Source organism: Sturnus vulgaris, chromosome 23, assembly GCF_052056855.1.
Source record: "Sturnus vulgaris isolate bStuVul1 chromosome 23, bStuVul1.hap1, whole genome shotgun sequence".
Taxonomy (NCBI): domain Eukaryota; kingdom Metazoa; phylum Chordata; class Aves; order Passeriformes; family Sturnidae; genus Sturnus; species Sturnus vulgaris.
In genome coordinates, this window is record NC_142265.1 from 3,932,811 (window position 1) to 3,954,600 (window position 21,790).

At 42.0% G+C, this 21,790-nt stretch overlaps 1 protein-coding gene across 10 annotated transcripts in view; it reads left to right on the top strand.

The window, feature by feature from the left end:
* PKNOX2 (PBX/knotted 1 homeobox 2) overlaps positions 1–21,790 on the top strand; it is a 90,160-nt gene that overhangs the window by 45,450 nt on the left and 22,920 nt on the right. For all 10 annotated transcript variants that reach the window (XM_088177813.1, XM_088177815.1, XM_088177812.1 and 7 more), the window contains 4 exons: positions 5,142–5,289; positions 5,606–5,681; positions 14,515–14,623; positions 21,439–21,572. In XM_088177813.1, coding sequence (XP_088033939.1) covers positions 14,540–14,623; positions 21,439–21,572 — 218 coding nt within the window. In that variant the 5' untranslated portion in view covers positions 5,142–5,289; positions 5,606–5,681; positions 14,515–14,539. The remainder of the gene's footprint in view (positions 1–5,141; positions 5,290–5,605; positions 5,682–14,514; positions 14,624–21,438; positions 21,573–21,790) is intronic.

The window sequence follows — 21,790 nt, forward strand, 5'->3', positions numbered from 1 at the left end:
ACATAAAGCACTGTTAGACTTTTATGGGATGCTGTAGGAAATACTGCAGCAGTTGTTGCATTTTTGCAGCCCAGTGGTGGCTGATGGGATGATCCTTTTCTTCCACCCTTGCCTCCATGTGTTTTTTGCCCGTGTTTATTCATCCATGCATCTCTGCATCCCTGCATCCATGAATCCACGTGTCCTTGCATCTGTCCATCCATCATTTTTTGGTCTTATACTCCTGACCAGAACTGCACAGAAATTTTATTAAGGGCACCCAAGAATCTTTTTTTTTTTTTCCAAATGAAAAAAATCCCACAAATCAAATATTTTCTTCAGAAACTTTACAGGAATTGGTATGGCTGAACGTGCAGCAGCTTTTAGCATCCCTTACAAATGAAGGGAAATTAAGCTTTTCCATCTCCAAGTTGGCATTAGGATTTTGGGGTTGGGGACCCCTGTAATGTGAGCCCCCCCAAAACCTTCATCCCCCTGAGCTGTGAAAACCATGCAGGTCATCTTTAAAAGCTTTTTCTGCAAAACCCTTTGCTGTTACTCCCCCATCCGAGGATGGATGTAGGCAGCATCGGCAAATCTGAATAACTAATCAGAGTCCTCATTAACCCCCCACTGAGATGCTCAAACATTCACTTTGCTGTTTGTGAAGCAGGGAGAGAGAGAGAGAAAAAAAAAAAAAAAAAAAAAGAAAAGAAAAAAGGGGAAAAAAAACCCGCACAAGCCACCGTGCATTAAAATTGATGTGTTATTAATCCCACTGTTCCAGACCTCGTGGGCACCGAATTTTCCTGCATCTCGCCCGAGGCCGAGCAGTGTGGTGCTGTTTCTGCAGGGCACTCTGCCTTTCCATTATTTATCAGCACACTGGAGGGAGGCTGCTTTTGTTCCCCACATCCAGATGTGTTCACAGGCACGTTCCTGGGCTGGGAATGTCCAATATTTCTCTACATGGATAAATGGGAGTCCCCTACAACAGGGCTCTGCCAGCAGACACGTCTCTCCCAGCCGTGTTTTGCCTCAAAGCAGCTTTGCTTTTTGCAGAAATACAAAAATATTTGGGTGTATGGGCCTGTCTCAAATCTTTCTCTGAGAAAGGGTGGGGTTGGTGCATTGCTAGTTTTACTTCTGAAATGAAAAGACCTCGTTCTTCTTTGCCTCTTTGAAGCATCCCCAACACCTGGGGTAAGGCCCCAGCTCTTATCCAGAGGCTGGAGAAGTTACAGAAATTGCACTGTTGGGGGAAAGCCCAGCACACCAAAGGTTTTTATCACAAAAGTCCTGCTGGCAGATGGCAGCAGGTATTGCCGAGGTATTTGGAGTGTCATGATCGTCCCTTGGAGCTCCTTAAAGGGTTAACTGAAACTTGAGCTCTGATTTCTGCATTTATGTTGTTTTTCACACCTACAGGGTTTCTTTGGTTGTCCCCATGGGTGTGGAGTTTGGGGCCAGTGGAGCTTGCTGCTGGGCATAGTGTGGGGTATAAAAATAATTCAACAGAACCCAGCAGTACTGAGGATTTCACCATTTGTGCTTTCCCCCTCAGTCAGAGGAGCTGGCATTGAATTTATTAATTTATTAAAACATGATAGTCACAATCAAACAGCATTGCCATGATGAGGTTGGAAGCACCATTGGAAGAGACACAGTGACATGCTGGGAAAAGCCTTCTTGCTTTAAAATCCTACACTTTTTTGCAAAAAATCCGGAATTTTGTTTAATTAAATGTCATCTTTATTAGCACTCCCTTCCACTTCATTAAAAACTTGTTAAGAGGGATGCCCTTGGCTCTTTGCAGCTGTCCCAGGATACTGGGCTCCCATCTCTGCTGCTGGATGCAATTCAGGTCAGCTAGATCAGGATTTAGGGCATTTGTGGGGATTGATGGCTTGTCAGGAGTGCTGTCTCATTTATGGCCCCGGGGCAGCCATGGGACACCGTGGATCTTGCATTGCCTGTGGTGGAGCATCTTGGAGGAGGCATCTCCTCCATTCCCTTCTGCACTGGGAGGACTTCAAAGGCCTTTGCTGAACTTCAAAGGATGCCTTTTGAAGTTGCTAAAAGTGTTCACCAGCTCAAAAAGGCTTCTCTCTCTCTCTCTCTCTGCAAGGGTGTTCAGGGAGATGTCCCTGGTGGGGCTGGCTCTTTGTGTTCCTCGTGATGGGGACAAAAATGGCATCACTGCTGCAGAAGTTGCACCATGATTTTATCCTGAATGCAGGCAGCACCCAAGACCTCGGGCCTGACCACCTCCAGGGATGAAATCAGTCTGTCAGAGCCCTTTAAACACTGACAGAGCCTTATTTCTGCTCCTTTTCCTTCACCCTCACCTTTTGGTCACACAGCAACCCCAGATGAGAAAAGTCTTTCTTGTGGGATAGAAAAAAGTCTTTATAGGGGTGAAGGACTGGTGCAAAACTTGAGCTTTTCCATCATGATGTCAGGACAAATCCAGTGAAAATCAAGTCCCAGGTTCCTGATGTGTATTTGACATCAGCCCATTCGTGCTCCTCCAAGGCATGAGCATTAATTTTTTACCATAAATAATTTTAATATTTCTCCTGCTGCTGTGGAAGAGTTTTAGACCCTTCTGGGCAGATGAGGTCTCTGCCTGTCTTGGCAGGACCCACACTGGCTGGAGAAGTCGAGAGGCACCTTGACCTTTTGTCCCTCTCACCAGATTCTCCATGTTTGGAGGTTTCTGCTGTGTTTTGCCCTGCAGTGACCCAGTTGTTTCCAAACCCTTGGGCAGTGACCTCAGGCCAAGTTTCCAGAAATGGCATTTCCTTATGCAGGCTTCCCCCTGTATCAGCTTTGGACTCATGTCTGTGGTGAGATGCTGGAAGATGATGGTGCCTGCTGGGAAGGCACAAACCACACGTGCTGTTACTGCCAGGGGCTTGGGGTGGAATTAAAACCAGGCCAGAACAGTTCTCATGGATCTGCTGCCTGCCCTCACCACACCAGACACAGCTCTGTGCTGCTGATGGGGAGCAGAGAGGCATCCCTGGGCTGTGCTCTGGGGGATCTGAGGAGCTGGTTGGAGGTTCTGTGCATGCTGGAAGGTGTCTCAGGTGTGTTTTGGGCAGCTGAGGAGCTCTTTGGAGGTTCTGTGGGTGTTGGGTGGTATCTCAGGTGTGTTTTGGGCAGCAAGGAGCACTCCAGGGGTTCTGTGGATGATGGAAGGTATTTCAGGTGTGTTTTGGGTAAGTAGGAGCTCTCCATGGAGGCTCTGTGGATGTTGGTTGGTATCCCAGGTGTGTTTTGGGCAGCTGAGGAGCTCTCTGTAGGTTCTGTGGTTGTTGTAGGTATCTCAGGTGTATGCTGAGCAGCTGAGCAGCTGTTTGGAGGTTCTGTGGTTGTTGGTTGGTATTTCAGGTGTGAATTGGGGATCTGAGGAGCTCTTTCAAGGTTCTTGGGATGTTGGGTGGTATCTCAGGTGTGTTTTGAGCAGCAAGGAGCACTCCAGGGGTTCTGTGGGTGTTGTATCTCAGGTTATATTGGGTAACTAGGAGCTGTTCGGAGGCTCTGTGGTTGTTGTGGGTATTCCAGGTGTGTATTGGGTAACTAGGAGCTCTCTATGAAGGTTCTGTGGGTGTTGGAAGGTGTCTCAGGTGTATTTTGGGCAGCAAGGAGCACTCCAGGGGTTCTGTGGATGTTGTGTCTCAGGTTATATTGGGCAGCTGAGGAGCTCTCTGTAGGTTCTGTGGTTGTTGTAGGTATCTCAGGTGTATGCTGAGCAGCTGAGCAGCTGTTTGGAGGTTCTGTGGTTGTTGTAGGTATCTCAGGTGAGTTTTGGGCATCAAGGAGCTCTCCAGGGGTTCTCTGGATGTTGTATCTCAGGTTATATTGGGTAGCTAAGGAGCTCTTTGGAGGCTCTGTGGTTGTTGTGGGTATCCCAGGTGTGTATTGGGTAACTAGGAGCTCTCTGTAGGTTCTGTGGTTATTTGGGTATCCCAGGTGTGTTTTGGGCAGCTGAGGAGCTCTCCATGGAGGTTCTGTGGTTATTTGGGTATCTCAGGTGTGTTTTGGGCAGCTGAGGAGCTCTCTGTAGGTTCTGTGGTTATTTGGGTATCTCAGGTGTGTTTTGGGCAGCTGAGGAGCTCTCTGTAGGTTCTGTGGTTATTTGGGTATCTCAGGTGTGTTTTGGGCAGCTCAGGAGCTGTTTGGAGGTGCTGCTGGTGCCATATATCAGGTGTTCATTCAAACCAGCAGTGGAGGTGTGCACACATCTTTGTGTGTGAGACATTTCCCAGCAATCTCAGGAGATCTCTAACAGGTTTTGGACATCAGGGCAGGTGTTTTGGACGTGTATTGAAATCTGAGGAGCTCCCTGAAGGTGATGTGTGCCATGCTGGGTGTGTGACAGGTTTGAGGAGCTCCAGGCAGGTGCCGTTTAGATATTCATGAAATATTCCTGGTCAGAGATGTTCCTGTCAGCTGAGCATTGCTGAGGGCTGCCTTGTACCAGGGTGATACATCAGGCTTGGCAGAGGCTGTGTGCATCAAGGGACATGTTGGAATATATATATTTATATATTTATATATTTATATATTTATATAAAATAGAAGGGGGTTTACACTGAGGAGATCTTTACCAGGAGATTTATCTCAAGGTAGATACATCAGACATATTCTGGAGATCTCAGGTGATGTTTCTAGACATGGAGGTAATGTCTGGGGCTGATGTTCATCAATGGATACTGCAGGTCTGAGGGGCTCACTGGAGGTGATATATATGGAGACATCTGGTGAATTTTATCTCTTGTATTCCTTTTTTTTTTGCAGACAAACACAAAACACCCCTGTGTTGGTGGCTGTGCTGGTCCTTGCTAAGCCCATCTTTGTTTTTCCACTGAAACTGCTGAGATGGGCCTTGAAATCCCAGTCCCATGAAGTCCAGGTTCTTGGCAGTTGCAAAATCATCTCTGGCATATCAGATGGATTTTCCTTGTGAAATAATGCCTGGGAGCTCCCCCATTTTGGAGGTGGCTGTTCCCCAGTTCACTCTGCCTGAGCCTTAATACCAAAACACATTTACACTCAAGGAAATATCACAATTAACAGGGAAATGATATGAAAGGGGGGCACAGCCAACATCAGTGATGTTTTATTCCTTTTTTCCTTTTTTTTTCTCTTTGCAGACCTGGATTGTACCTGCAGCCCTCAGTGTGATCCTGTGAGGAGCTTTCTGCAGCCACCAGGAGAGGAAAAGGACAGGACAGGACAACCTTGACCTCCATCCCCTGTGGCCAGACAACAACAAAGCCTTTGTTTTCTGGACATAGCTGGGTTCGACCTCTAAATTTGTTTTTTGTCCTGTTTTGGAGATGTTGAAACCTGCTGGGGAAAATCCCTGATCTAGCTCAGCCATCACTCCTGCTTTCACCTCCAGGGGATGTTCCCACCTAATTTTTCCTTGATTTCTCCTGTTTTTCCCCATCATCCTTCCAAAAAAAATGCATTAAGAGCAACTTGCCACCCATGGCTTCACTGCCACTGCCAGAATATCTTTCCTAGTGCAGACCTTCATCCTTTGCTTAGGATTTCACTTTCTTATTTCATCATTTTCTCTCAATATTCAAATGTTTCATTTTTTCTTTCTCAGGTTTTGATCCCTACCCAGTTTTTGGGGCAGTGGGTGGACACTTCCAGGCCAGTGGCTCCCTGAGCACCCCCTAACAGTAAGGCTGCATAGCTTTATATTAATTAACCAATTATATGTATTAACTGTGCAATTATGTACATTAATTGAGCAGGATGTGGTGAGTCATGACCTTGGTGTGGCTTTGTTTGGAGGAATTTCTGCTGTTTTCTGTTGCATTGAAGTGGTATCAACCCTTCTCTAAATGTAGTGAGCATTTCAGAGCAGAATTACACTTTTAAAAATTTTTTCAAGAAATCAGTCTGTGCACAGAGTCTTGTTTTAAAGCTCAAGTGTAGATAACATATTGTTAAGAACCCTACAAGACATAAGCAGCCTGGAGGAAAACACAGATATATTTTTGTGAAAATACTCTGAAATATAGGCTGTTATCACTGCAAGATTTTGGCACAGCCTGCAGGAGGGTGCAGAGAAATGGTCACCTACTAAAAATAAACGAAATGCAGAGCTTAAAATAAGATATACATGAAACCAAGGGTTTCACAGTCCTTTAGTCAACCCCAATCACTAAAATTAGGGCTTGACAGAGTGACAAATGTGCTTGATCCGTGCCAAAAGCAGGGCACCCAGTAGGTGACACAGAAAATAAAATCCTGTTGGCTACAACTTCCCTCCTGTAGGAGCAAAGAGAAATCTTTGGTCACTGAAAATGGGAGTGACACCTTCAATTTGCATAAATATTCTGCAAAAGTGCCTGGTTTCTTCTTAAACTGGTGATATTTAAGTGGGGAAAAACCCCAAACCTTCATTTGGTCCAAGGTCCAGCACAGCATCTTTTCTTTGAGTCTTTTCTTCTGAGAAGAAAATCCCTTTTAATAAGAAGCAGCCAATGGGGGAGGATTATTTCCCCCAGGCTGCCCTTTAAGCTCTGATTCTTGCTGGTGACCCCACTTCAGCCAAAACAAAAAAAACCCCCACAATTAAGGAAGTGATGAAAATCTCCTTAGCCTGATTTTACCCCGTTCTGATAAAGGCACAGGTTGGTGTTCATGTTGAAATTATTCTGCTGGTGAGTGTGGGGGGTTTGGGGTCACCACAATGATCATTTTTGGGGGGATCCTCCCTGCTTGATGCCCTCTTCCCAATCTGTGTTTCAATACTGGCATGAAAGTGATGCCCTGCAGTGGCTCCAGAGGCCAGGCAGAGTCCAGAGAATAAAGTGGGGATTTATTAAAGGCCTTTAACAGATCCACCTTGGGCAGCCAAAGCCTCCCAGAGGCTGCACCCAACATGGACAGTGCTCACCAGTTTTCCACACAATTCTGAGTTTGCTCTATTTACATATCAGGGGTTCATTGTCCAATTCCAGCTCCAGGTAATGAAGTCACATTCCCCCAGTTTGCTCCTCCCCAGTTCATATTTTTTTTGTACTTTTCAGGACATAAGGCTGTAGGGTGTCCTTGTGTTCCAGGCCCAGAGGAATTGTTTTGTCTGACCAAAGTGTCAGTAGCTGACACTTTATATGGAGTTTAGAGTTATTCACTAATGCAGACAGGACTTGGAAAATGTAAAGGTTAAAATCTTAAGGCATCAAAAGGACTCATTACCCTGCCATGTATTTTGTGTATTTTTGTGTATTTTCCTCTCTTTGGAGGACACAAGGTGCAACCTGGCCTGGAAATATCTCCAGCAAAGAGAACAAACCCAAAGTTCTCAGCAAATTGTGCCAACAAGGTCCAGACACCTTCCTGTAAAGGCACAGAAAGATGTGATGGTGGTGGGTGTCCAGTTAATCACCTTCTGGGACACTGGGCTGGCATCTAAGTGGTTAATGATAGAAATTTCCTGAAGCCTTCTGAGAAACAACTTGGTTTCCCTTGGCTTTCTCCACTGTGTGTTGGTCCCCTCAGTTTCCAGGCACAAAACTCTTTCAGTTTTCCTCCTCCTGAAGCCTCTGTGACCTCCAAGGCCAGGCCATACCTTTTGTCATGGTGCAAAAAAAGTAATGAAAAAAATTCAGCATATCTGTCTCACACCATGAACACTTCCCAGTCCTTTTTTGACCCCAATTTCCTCATGGTGTTGAGCTCAGTCCAGGCTGAGGTTTATTCCCATTTGGAGTAAATGCAGAGGACAGTCTCATTAAGTGGCACTAAAGGAGTTTGAAACTCGTTGTAACTCCCTATAAATCACCACATCATACCTCAAACTTCTCTTTTATCATCGAGGCTGGAAATATGGCCCAAAAATTGCTTCCAAATGGGCAAATGAAAGATGTTTCAATTGTGGTGATTAATCAAAATGCTCCTGTCTTAATCCTCAGTGCCTTGGCTCGGGGTGTGGATAGGGACAACCCTCTGTAGGTGCCAGAAAACCTGACATGCCTCAAGGAAAACCTTATTTTTGTTTTCTGGTCAGCAGTGTCATTTTTTCATAGGGAATTTAACATTTTACATAGGAAATTCAAGACCAGGAGGAGCCAGAGAGCTGCAGGAGAGGGATATGAAGTGAAAACTCAGCGAGTCAAAAACTCTGATTTATTTGCCTTATGGGGTTTCAGAGGGAGTTTTTTCCCCCTCCCAAGGGGAAAATTTCCAAGCATGATAGCAGGATATAGCAAGAAATGAGGCAGATTTAAGGGAGGATTTTGTTTGGTGTCCTTGTATTGCTGTTTTCCTGAATTTCCCAGTCAGGGAACTGGGAATTCTTTGCATGCTCCCACTCACACCTCACCCGTGTTTCTGCAGCTGGGTTCACTCTGCTGGTTTTAGCAAGTCCACCAAAAACCAGGTGGACAAAAAAAACTCAAGAGAGGTTTTGGAGATTTGAGTAAAACCTGCGAGATTTCAGTTGCAAAACAAACAATTGAGTTGCAAAACAATGCCCGGGCAAGGCATCAAATTAAAACCTGTCTGAAAATATGGAAAGGTGCAATATTGATTGTGGGGTGTTTAAGGATGGGAGCAGCATTTACAAAAAGCCCTTGGTTTGTGGTGGGGTCTGTGCCAGAGCTGTTGGCAGTGTGGAGGTTGCAGGTGGGTTTTGCACTGGTTTGTTTTGCACTTTGTGGTATTTGCAGTGGCACAGAAATTGGTTGTTGTTATTTAATTTAGTGCCCTCTCCCCGAGTCTCCAAAACTCGGTGCAGCTCATTCACTTCCCCTCCCCTGTGTCCTCTGTAGAGAAAAGATTGGAGGCACAAAAAACGGGCTGGGGTAAGAACAATTGACTGGAAACAGCAATGAGATGAGAAAATGAACTTGTGACAACAGCAATAGAAAAAAACCAAAGGTACAGAAGAGAGCTCAGAGCTTTACCTGGGCACTGCCATGGCAGCCCTGTGGTCAGGACCACCATTACCCCAGGGCTTGCTCCATGAGAATGAAAATTCCCTTTTCCCCAGCACACAGAGTCCCTTTCCCCTGCCCCTGGCAAGATTTGGTGTTTGCAGCATGGAAATGTGGGTGCTCAGTGATTGCTGACCCGTGCAATTGGCAGGCTGTGATGGGGAAAGAAGAGCACAAGCCAAGGTGTGAATGCAAGACTTTGGGCATAAATTGTTCAGAGGTAATTGCTCTCAGACAAGAACTGTTCAAACATTCATCTGCTCCCTTTTTTTTTTTACAACCAGAATTATTTTTTTTTTTTTTACAATTTCATGCCCAGCAAGAGGAAGTTTCTGCCTTTTTGGGGTTCCTCAGCTACACTTCACTTCAAAGCTTTTTGATTTGCTGAAAAAAAAAAATCACAACTTGCTCTTTTGGGAACTTTTCTTGGGCAGAGGGCTGGGTTGCACAAAATTCAAGAATTCTCAGGTTACTTTGAAGAAGCTTCTTTGATGTTTCCCTGTGCCAGTTTGTTTTGGAAGGTGCTTTAATGGTCTTCCCCTATAAAAATAACACTTTAAAATGTATGTAGGTATCTCAGCTCTCCACTTAAAAAAAATGAGCAAAGTTGTTTAATGCTGCTGTTCAAGGTACATTAACCTTGTCTACTAAAGCTCTGACTGGCTCTTGCAGGTTTTATTCTCATGTTTATGTTGCAGAGATATCCCTGGAGCCTTTCAGAGATGGGTATCTTTGGAGAGGAGAGAAATATTTAGCAGTAATTGTTGTTCTCATCAGAAATCCACTGAAGCAGCTCCATCCTTTCTATGGAGCTGAAGTTGGGAGCAGGATTGGGAAATATTAATTAAATAAACACAAGTAACAAATCAATACAGGTAAATATTAAACAAAAATTCAAATATTTTAAATACTTAGGTGAAAATATTAAATAAATAAATGCTCCTTTTCCTGGTGCTCAGGGGCCCATCCACTGACATTGTTTGGAAAGAGTTTTTTGGGCATTTTCCAGCATGGTGTTTCCTCTCCCTTTTATCCCAGTGCTTATGTATTGACCAACTGCATTTTTAGGAGCAGAATAGAAAAGGGATTTGCTCTGGTCTAGAATTTATTCTACAGAAATATCAAATCACTGTCTGCTTTAACCCATGCCTGGAGCAGAAACACAGGCTCAATTTCTCCTTTTTTTTTTTTTTAACCAGGCAATCACTAATAACAGGATGCTGGGAGGGTATGGAGGTGAGCATTTACTAAAACCTTGGCTGAGAGCAGAAGGTGCTCCCAGTGCAAGAAAACCTCCTGGGACTGGACTGGACTGAGGAAATTTGATATATTCTATAAAAATTGAAAACTATTTGATGGCACAGTGATATCTTTGCACAAACATTCCTGATCTCCCCACATCAGGAGGTGTTACCTGAGCCTGTTTGGAAGCAAACTTGACCATGGAGGAATGGTTAGAGGGCAGTCTTGAAAACTTGGATTCTTTTCTGGTTTTGACCATTCAATAGCACTTGGTTTATTTTTAACAAGCTCAGGGTTGCATAAAGGATTTCCTGTAATGGCATGAAAAGCTGGTGTTCATCATCCAGGGTAATTTTGCTAAAAACAGGCAAAAAAGGTGAAGATTTGTTGATAGAAATGAGACATTTGTGAGGAGAGGGTCACTCTTAATTCCCTTTATTGCCACTCCAGAGTTGGCATCACCCCCAGGGGTGACCTGTCCTCGTGGCTCTCAGTGAGATGTGTCATCCCCTGGAGGATCCTCTCCATCCCTGCTCTGCTGTATTTCTTCATTTGAATTTAGCTGAATGCATATATCATCAACTTCAGCCTGCACAGGCCCTCTGTGAAGGTGGTGACATAAAAAAACTCAGCCTGCTGTGGAGAGAGTGTGAGTGCCACCAATGTCTTCAAAAAAATCCCCTTTAGAAAAGGCAGCCTTCCCTCAACACCCCAAAATACCCTCCATGGCTGGAAAAAAACGACATTCTCAAGAATCTCTAATAATTTTGTTGCTTCAGGTGAAGAAGAAAAGCCTGAAAAGTTGATTTTTCTGATTTTTTTTGTGTTGAATCTTCCATTATCATGTGTTGCTGTGTGGCAGAAGCTTCTCAGTGACTTAGAAAAAGTGATCCCCATTTTCCCATTGGTTCAGAATCAAGATTTGTGCTTTACAGATTGAATATTCAAACATTTTGCTTTGGAAACAGTGATGTAGAGTCCATAAAAGGGATTTTTTTTTTTTTTCATTCAGCCCCAATTCTGACCAACCAATATGGGTTTATGGCTGTTTTGTTAATCAAGGAGCTCATACTCACTTGGAGGGTGGTGGGTGACTGACAGTACTTTGGTTTTTTAAGTGTTCTGAGGCATCTTGGAAAAAAATCCTCAACTTTTCAATGTAGTCTTTAATTATTTTTACTTGAAAAAGGATGTAATATATTGCTGGTAAAAAAAAAACCAAAAAAAACACCTCAGCCTATAAATCTGAGAGTCTTTTAGATAGGCACAAGCTCTTCGGGAAATACATTTCCAGGGTAATGGCAACATTTCAGTGATAGCTGAAATAATTTTATTTCATAAGGAAATTTAGGATACTTTGATCTCAAGTCGCTGCCAAAACGTGAAGTACTGCTGCTTCCGGAAATGAGAGAGCCTTTATGGGTTTTTATTGCTCACCATTTCTTTCTTCTGTGCAAATCCCCCAGGAGTTGGCTGCAATTCCTGCCCTCCTTCATCTCCAGATGCCCAGAATTTGTTCTTCACCCAAGATTTGAACATTTCCTTGAGGTGGAAGGGCTTGGCAGGGCTTTGGTGATGTTCTGTCCTCATATCTGGATGCTCACACTCAAGAGCTCACACAGACAAATTCATTTAAGAAGTGGGGGAAAAGAAAGAAAAGAGAGGGGATTAATTCATAAAACAAAAAAATGCCAAAAAATAAGAAAGGGTTAATGCACATAATGGCAGCTTTCAAGCCTTCCCTGAGTTGGCTGCTGTGGGGAAAGAAATAAATCCATGGGGCTGACAGCTCTGCTCTGTTATCCTGAGATTCATGGCTGGAGGCTCCCACGTGGAACACCTGTCCAGCTTTTCCTGTGGGCACCAGACTTTCCTGGATATTTACAGATTTGTTTCCCCCAAGATGGATATACTGCTGTTGGCAACAGCTCTCTCCCACTTTTATAATCTTTTTTTTTTTTTTTTTTTTATTTTTCCCCCACATTTAGCTGTCAGTCCTATTCTCCAAACAAATCAACACCCATAAACCTCAATGAAAGGCTTGATTTGAGCAGCTTAAAGAATATTCAGCAATTAAATTGGGCTCTGGGCTGCCACCTTCTGGGAATAAATTCACCCAAGAAGCTCAAACCCCCAGCGAATGGCCACGTGCTGCTTGTAGCATCTCTCTTGGCAGGAACAATAGATGCCAAGCAGGGTATTTTTCCCAAAATAGCAATGTCTTTTTTATTTATTTATTTTTTTTTTTTTAGCTTCCCACCCAGATGTCCAGATTGTCACAGTGCTGGATTCTGCTTTTCCCCAGCTGAAGCTGTTTCTGGTGGGGAGGTTTTTCCCTTGGTGCTACCCCCCAAGGAAATGGATATTTGTGTGCCTGCAGCTGTGAGCTGAGTTTTGACATTGGACATCAAAGGTTTTAAGCTGTGAGTTTGCTCAGGAGCAGATAATTTTGCCTCCTGCTATTTTGCTGTTGGGAGGAAAAAGATGAAAAGCATCATTTTAATCCCATAAATGCAATATCCTCACTGCTAGAGGTCTGTGTCATGCAAGAACCCTGATCTACCTTCACAATGCACAGGATTTCAGGTGGGATTTCTTAGTGTTCAATCCGTGGGTTATCCATATTTGTGCAAAGTATAAGAAAGAATAACCTCATTTATTCATGCAAAATCAATAAGAGTTGTTGATGCTCGCCCTGTGCACACAGCACTTGGATTTCCAGGTGGATGTGGGGAAAGTCAGTGCCTGGCAAAGCCTGAAGCCTCGAGGAGATCAGAACATTGCCATGGACCTCAAAGAAAGGAGAGAATTCTTCACAAAGATTCCCAAATGTGCCTCAGTTTGACTGAGCTCATCTCTTCCTCTTCCTTGCACCTTCCTGCCTCTCACCGTTTTGGTGACAGCAATGGTGACTCTGCTTTTTGTTGTATTCCCTCACAATCTCAGGGCATTTTCTGCATTTCCTCATGGGCTGGTGCCATGGCTCTTCTCCAGGTGAGAAGCACAGGAAAGCCAGAGCATCACAACAGGGACATCCATGGGGACATCCCTGTCACCTCTTACAAAAAGGAGGCACTGCAAGAAGAAATGTCCTTTGGGAGGACCCAGGAAGATTTGCTGGGTGACTTTGTGAGTTGGCCCAAAACAGAGCTCTGAGCCCAGAGGGAACAGGACAGGGTTTTTTAAGAACTTAGGCAAGATTATTTGCTTTTCTTTCTAAAGCAACCACCCAGCTGCAGTGAAATAGGAAAAGGAATGGGAAGAGGGAGAGGAATAGGAATGGAATAGGAATAGAAATGGGAATAGGAAAAAGAAATAGGAATAGGAATGGAATAGGAATAGGAGGTCTTTTCAGGGCCAAGAATTGCTTTTGGGTCACATCTACCACCAGGTCTATTTGTTGGGGACTTCTCCCAGCCAAGTGCTCCACTACAAATTTGTCCTTTCCTGGTGCCCCTCTTTTTTCTCCATCTCCTTTGGACCTGAAGATACAAAAAATGAGTCTGTTTTCCTCCCAGATAAGTGCATTTTGGAGAAAGCAGCATCTTCCAGAGAGGCTGGAGGCAGCATGAGGATCATCATCCTCAGTTTATGGGCTGTGCAAAATCCAGGTTTGCTCCCTGGTTCCAATCAAGCAAGAATTTCCACATTTCTGTGACTTCAATGCCCATGGGGTCAGTCACCTCAACATAGGAGACAGCTGGGTTGGACAGCACAACATAGGAATATGTTAAATACATTAATTAATAAGTATATTAAATATGTTGGTGAATCTCCACATTGGATTCTCCATGTCCCTTCTGAACTGAGCATGAGGATGGGACTCCATGGTGGCCAAAGGCAAAGAGACCATTTGGGGGGGGGTTGAGTGTATAATGTAAAAAATGGCAAGTTTTGCATGTATGGCTTGTCTTTGTGCTTCCAGAAAAGAGGAATAGCAGGAGAGGGGATGGAAATCCCCATTTGAGGCGCTGTGGTTAGGCATGAGGGGTGGAATTAAAATGGCCTGAGTGTGCCAGGGCTCACACAGGAGAAAATACCCTGAGTTTCACTGGGAGCACCATCATCTCCAGGAGCTCTCCAGTGAAGAGCTCCCTGCTTCTCTTTTCTCCACAATGCATTCCTTATCCAAAATCCCACATCTCAACAAACCATCAAATGCCAATAATGGTCATCAAACCACCCTGAATTTCCTGCAGGGACTGCGTGTGAGGAATGTCACCTCTCCTTTCTGACTTTTATTTGTCCTTCCCTTTCTGGGGGGTTTTTCTAGGGGAGGGGGCAGATCCCTGGTGATGCAGCAGCTCTGTTCTCCTGCCCCCAGGTTCTCGATGTGAGTCCCAAGCAGGATGCACCATGTCTCCCCAGCACCAGCTCTGACCATGATGGCCACCCAGACTGTGCCTCCTCCTCCCTACCAGGACAGCCCACAGGTGAGAATCCTCCAGACCCCTCGGTGCCCCCAGCTCCTGCATCACTCACCTTCCTAAATTTCCTAAATAATGGCCATTGTAAAATATTTCACCCCAGAGCATTCAGCTCACAGGCTGGCAGAATGAAAACCCCTGGTGTCAGTCTCCCAGATTGAAAGATTTGGGGTAAAACTATGATTTTTCCCCCTTTTTTTTGTCTTGTATCTTAAGATGTGCCAAGGGAAATTTAGGCTGGATGTTAGGAAAAAAATTTTTACTGAAAGAGTGATAAAGTTCTGGAATTATCTGCCCAGGGAGGTGATGGAGTCACCATCCCTGGATGTGTTTAAAAAAAGATTGGATGTGGCACTCACTGCTATGGTTTAGTTGAGGTGTTAGGGCTGGGTTGGACTTGATCATCCCAAAGGTCTCTTCCAACCTGGTGATTCTGTGATTCTATCATTTTATAATTCTGTGATTCTATCATTCTATCATTCTATAATTCTGTGTTTCTGTGATTCTATCATTCTGTCATTCTCTGATTCTATCATTCTGTGATTCTATGATTCTGAAATTTTGAGGTCTCTGGGTCTTTTTGGAAAGCTGACATAGTGACATGATTGTAGCCAGCAGGTTAAAATTAGCTGGAAAAATGAAATATTTGGCTCAGCCAGGACAGGTTTAGTCATAGGGATGGCCTTTGATTTATTTCAATGGCATTTTTTAATAACCTGTGGCAGGGGAGAAAAAAGATTTTATCTCCAATGGTGCTCTAAGAGGTCAAGTATCTTTTCCAAGCATCATTGTGGAGTCAAGTTATTAAAGGAAAAGGAGTTTGTCCAAGAGAAACTCTTCTGGAGCACCCCAGTGGGCTGGACTTGGGAGTTGAGGATGGATTTTGGAGATTTTCCTGCACCTTGAAACCCATCCTGAGATTTTTTAGGGGTAAATTTAGATCACATTTCCACTTTTCCAGCTCCAGTGACTGAGCAGGGGTGATCTGTATTGTGCACTGAGCCAGCTCCACCTTCAAAGCAGCTTTTTTTTGTTTTATTCACATGGAAGATTTCAAGTTTTTCTACATTTACTGCATTTCTCACCTGCAAAAGCAGCAAAATCTCCCAACAACAACAACAAAAACCCCAAACCAAGCCTGTCCTGTGCAAGCTAAAATAAATAAATTGACTTTTACACCCCCCCCCCTCACTCCTTGAAGCCACCCTCTCCTTTCTCCTCATTTCCTTTGGTGGGAAAAGGTCACTCGTCACAAACGGCACTCAGTGGGGTTTTATGGCTCCTCCAACTTCTGTGTCATCATTTACTCGCTTCGCTGCTCTGCCTCCACTAGGGCTTTTTTTCTTTTTTTTTTTTTTTCTTTTCTTTTTTTTTTCCAAATTTTTTTTTTTTTTTTGTCCCTTTTTCTCGCTTACGCAGCGGGGGAGCCACGGCACGGCTGGAGTCCTAATGGGCAATTTAAGGGACTTTTTAAAATAGCGACATTTTCTGGAACGTCCTTTGGAGATCTCCCCCCCCCTCTCTCTCCCTTCTCCCTCCCCGTCCCTTATCTGCCCCCTGGTTTTTTTTTTTAATACATTGAATTTTGGAGACCCTCAGGAGCATTGCTGACCAAATCCTTCCTTTTTTTACTTTATCAAGGGGGTTGCTCAAGCGTTTCTCTTTCTGTTTAGTGGGTTTGGAGGAAAAGCTGCAGCCAAGATTTGTTGATTTTTTTTTTTTTTTTTTTTAATTATTAATTTTTTGGACTCGCCTGCGACTGCTGTGAACTTTTCACCTGAAAATTTGGGATTTCTAGGGATTGGGAAAGGAAATGACACAAATTTCTTCTCTCTGAATGTGGGGAAGAAATGGGGAGAATTGGTGATGAATGGAAAAATTATTGATTATCAGACAGTGAGCTCCTCATCAAGGGAACCACTCTGGGGAGCAGAAAAAAACAGATTTGGGAAGCAGAAAAAAACAGATTTGGGGAGCAGAAAAAACCAGATTTGGGGAGCTCTGCATTTATGTTTTCCAGCAGAGGCTGTTTCTGTCAGAAAAAGCAAAAAAAAAGAAGCAGGAAAGATGGGAAAAGCTGCATTTTGGAAGGAAAAAATGCTCCATAAATCACTGGAATTTGTTAAAGGAGTGGAACGTGGAGCATCTTTTATACCAAACATTCCTTCAGTTCTGTACCTGCTGAAATTGAAAATCTGCATTAAAATCAGTTTTCTGTAAGGAAGGAAAACAAAAAGCTGAGGAAGGGTCTTCAGCCTTTTCATTGGCAAAAAGAGGTTGTTTTGAAAATAGATATTTTCAGCATAAAAAGTGGTGAAAGCAGCTTTGCACCACCAAAAAAATGCTTCTTAGGTGGTCACAAAAAGGACAAAAAAGGAGGAAGAAGGATTAATTGATTAATTAATTAATTTATTTATTCTAAAAATATATTTAAGAAAAAGTGTCATTAAAAATTGGCTTAATTTTTCATAAATCTCAGCACAGAAAGTGATAAAAAGCATCTTCCCCCTCCTCCCCAGGTGTTACAATGGGGACAAAAATGACCAAGAAATAAATAAATAAATTTCCTCTATAAATATATTTTGAAAAATATCTTAGATTTGGATGAAAAAGTGGATTTTTCATCATTTTCAGCACAGAAAATGAGAAAAATATTTTTCCTCCACTCCCTTAATGGTGCTTTTTTTAGTGGTTACAACAGGGACAAAAATTAAAAATTATGAGAACGGTTCTATCTTTTTAATTATGAAAATATTTTTTTTAAAAAAGTCACAGGTTAAAAATTGGGTGGAAATTTGAATTTTTCAGTAGGAGCCACAAAACCTCCCCCCAATTCCTGGTGTCCTGAGCAGGTTTTGGGGCTCAGAATTTCTGTTTTCAGCATCCCATTAAAGAGTAGGGGAAATGATGATTTAGGGGATTTGCTCTCTGGACTTGATGTCTTTGGTCACAGTGTTCAAATAAAATCTGAAATTGGGGGATTATGGCATTTAAATCTGACCCCCAAACCCCAGGAGCAGCCACCAACACCAGCAGAGGATTTGCTCCCAAAAGAGGAAAAAAAAACCCAGAAATTTCATCCCTGAACCCCAGAAATTTATAATATCAAACCCAGAATTATTGCACTTGAACCCCAGAAATCTGAAATACCCAGACCCAGAAATTTGGAATTCCCAAAGCCAGAAATTTGGAATTCTCAAGCTCAAAAATTTCATCCTTGAACCCGAGAAATTTTTAATTCCCAAATCAAAAAATTTCATCCCTGAACCCCAGAATTATTGCATCCCTGAACCCAGAAATTTGGAATTCCCAAATCCAGAAATATCATCCCTGAACCTCAGAAATTTATAATATCCAAACCCAAAATTATTGCACCTGAACCCCAGACATTTTTAATTCTCAAATCCACAAATTTCATCCCTGAACCCCAGAAATTTTTGATACCCAAACCCAAAATTTGTGATTCCCAAGCCCAGAAATTTGGAATTCCCAAACCCAGAAATATCATCCCAGAACCTCAGAAATTTGTAAAACCCAAAATTTGTGATTCCCAAATCCAGAATTATTGCACCAGAACCCCAGAAATTTTTAATTCCTAAATCCAAAAATTTCATCCCTGAAACCCAAAAATTTTTGATACCCAACCCCAAAATTTATGATACCCAAACCCAAAAATTTTTAATTCCCAAACCCAGAAATTCCATACACAGCCCAAGCAGCATCGAGCAAACAGAACCTCAAAAAAATCTTTTTACCCAGGAGCCTTGCAAAATCTCAGGGATTTTAAATTTTTTTTTTTTTTTTTACTTTTTATTTACTATTTTTTTAAAATTTCGTTGTTATTTTCTTTAAAAAATATATATATATTTTTTACATATTTAATGCCCTTTTTATTTTTTTGCATGTTCTATATTTAAAACATATTTTTGAGGACATTTTAAACATAATCTAAATTTTTTCAACATTTTAGCATTTTTTAATATTCTAGTTCTAAAATGCTATAAATGAAAAATGTCTATATTTTAAAGCATTTTTGATTTTTACACAATTGCAAACATATTTTTTTATATTTTTCTGTAATAGTTTTCTAGATTTTAAATCCATTTTTAGCATATTTATGAACCATTGCTTTGATTTTCACATCTTTGAACATATCTGTAACATTTTAAAACTTTCCTTTTCCAATATATTTGTAAACACATTTTGAACATATTTGAAACATATTTTAACACATTTTTAACAGTTTACATAATTATATTTTATATAATTATACTTTTTTTTTGCTGCTTTTTAAACATTTTGTGCTTTCTATTTTTCTTTTACCATTTTCCCCTCTCCTACAACTATTTTTTGGTGATTTTTCAGGGGAGAAAAAAAACCAAATCAAAGCCCACCTGTATTTTTTATCCAAATTTACAACTTTTACACCCAAATATTCCCATTTTCCCACATACCAGCAACCTGCTGCCTTTTCCCTTCTCCCCCCAAAAAATGTCATTTTTGGCTCCATTTTTTTGCCTTCCTCCCTATTCAGCTGCAAATCCCTCCCATCCCAGCATCCTCTCACCTCTTTTTCCATAGACTTGAAATTATTTTTTTTTATTTTTTTTGGTTCTTTTCTTTAGTCCAAGGTGAGGTAATGGCTTCAGAGCAGCCCCAAAGGAGGTTTATTTTTTTATTTTTTTATTTTTTTATTTTTTTATTTTTTTTTTCTTGGGTAATAGCTCAATTAGTTGCAGACTTGGCTGGAAATAGTCAACTTGGCAGGATGCAAAAAGAGCTTTGGAATCCTGGTAAATAAGTGTGATTATGGGGAAAAAAAAAGAAAAAAAAAGGGAAAAGGTTGGGGGAAAAAAAAGCCATTTTTCCCTGTATAAGTGTAATTTTCTACAGAGATAATAGGGAGAAAAAAAGGGGGGAAAAGGGAAAGATGTGGTTGGAGCATCCCAAAATCTGCTCAATTTTATTTTAAAATAAAAAAACAGTGGGGAGAAAAGGAGAAATCCCAACTGCTGGGATCAGGAGGGGAAGTGAAACCCAAATTTCCTCTCATTTCTTTTGCACCAGGGAAAGGAAAAAGGGACAGAAATGGAACCTGTTGGGAGAATTGGAAATTAAATAAGAGCCAGGTGAATTTGCAGGTGCTGGAGCCCAACTTTGGAGTTATGAACAATAAAGGAGATTGAAAAGGGGGGGGGGAAAAAAAAAAATAAAAAAAAGTGGAAAAAAAAAAGCCACAGCAAAAGGTCAGGCAGGAGATATTAAAGGCAAATATTTTAAAAGCAAAAGGTGTCATGATTTTGGTCCAGCTTGGGTTTATAAAGTTTTACATATTTCTGTATAAATATGCATATATTCACATTTACTCTAATTAATGTCATGATAATTATGTGTGTGAATATTATGATGTATTAATCAGAAGTAAATTTAAAGGCATATTAGACAAATCAAAATGTGTATAAGCCCATTTCTGTATAAACACAGAGATAAATCTAGAAGTGGATCAGACAAATAAATAATAGGTATTATTTATATCAAAACACAGGAAAAAAAACCATGGTATAGAAATAGATAACAAATAATTATATATAGATACAGAAATAAGTGGGGAAGACAAATAAAAAATTACATATATAACATTTAGCAAAAACCTTTTGCACTGTGCCTCAAGGGAGGACTGAACATTTACAGGTAAAAATAGGCAAATACTCATTTTTTCACAAATTTCAGCAGACAAGCAGGCAAACCAACCACTCTGTAATCATTTTCCAATGAGATTCTAGGCTGAAACCACTGGATTTGGGATGCTGCTGATGCACCTTAAACATCAATAATTTCAAATTTTTCCTGGATTTTTTTTTTTTTAACAGAATCTTGTGACCATAACACAAAGCCCACATTGGACTTCTCTGAAGTTTGACAGCGAGTAATTCCGATTTTTTTTTTTTTAGATTTTGATAATTTTAAGTGAAAATTGTCCCTAAATGATTTTCCCCTGTTCCAGTTTTGGGGTGATGCTGGAAGGATGCTCAGGGATTTGGAGAGCAATGGCACAGCCACATCCTAAAATTGATATTTACCTAAAATCCCAATTTTTAAAATACCAGTGTTTGCTGTCAGGGTGATTTATTGCACAGCTGAAACCACTGGATTTTAGGCTGAAACCACTGGATTTGGGGTGCTGCTGATGCATTTCAACCCAAAGAATTTCAAATTCTTCCTGAATTTATTGCACAGCACATTGCCATGGCGGGGCTGAAGTTGGGTGATTTGGGCATGGGCACCAAAAAAAAGTTGGATTTTTTTTTTTTTTTTTTTTTAATTTTTTTTTTGGCTGTCTCCTGCCAGCTCTGAGGTGACTCATGGCTGGGCTTGGTGAGCTGGAAGAGGCTCACCTAATTTTGGGCTAAAATTGGAAATGACTGTGTCTAGACAGTAATGCCTTTGAAAAGAACTTTGTGCTTTGAAAGAATTCTTGGCAAAGCACGGCGTTGCAGCTGATTAAATCTGGGCCTTGTGTGAAACATCCCTCTAGTAAATTACCCCACACAATAAAGGTGCTGGGACTTCTTCCTTCTATTTTCCCCTGGTGAAAAGTAGAAAAAGTGCTAAAAAAAAAAACCCCAAATCTTCTTTTCCCAGGCACACAAAATTCCTGCGCGCCTTCGCCGCGTCCCCGACTTCCAAAATTCCGTGGGTGGAGGGAAAACCCGGCAAAAATTGCTTTTGTTGACTTGAATTTCATGAAATTTGATTTGATTCTACATTTTTTTTTTGTTTTTTTTTTCCCCCCATCCCCTTTCACTCTGTGCATTGCCCAGATGACAGCCACAGCCCAGCAGCCCACCAAAGCCCAGCCCGTGCACCTCACCACGCCGGCGGCCACGGCGCCGCTGCCCGCGGCCGGAGGAGACCCCCAGGCCCAGCTGGAGGCAGACAAGAGAGCTGTGTACAGGTGAGGAGAGATTCATTGCCTTCATTAATGCCTTTCTAATTAATGCTTTGGTCGCCCAAACGCGGGGTTGTCGCGTGGAGCCGGCGCCGCGTTAATTAACGCGTGGGTTCCCGCCCCGCGCCGTTGTTATTGCGCGTTATTAATTATGCGTCATTAATTATGCGTTATTAATTATGCCTTATTAATCTGCTGCTCTTCTAATGCATTAATTAACACAC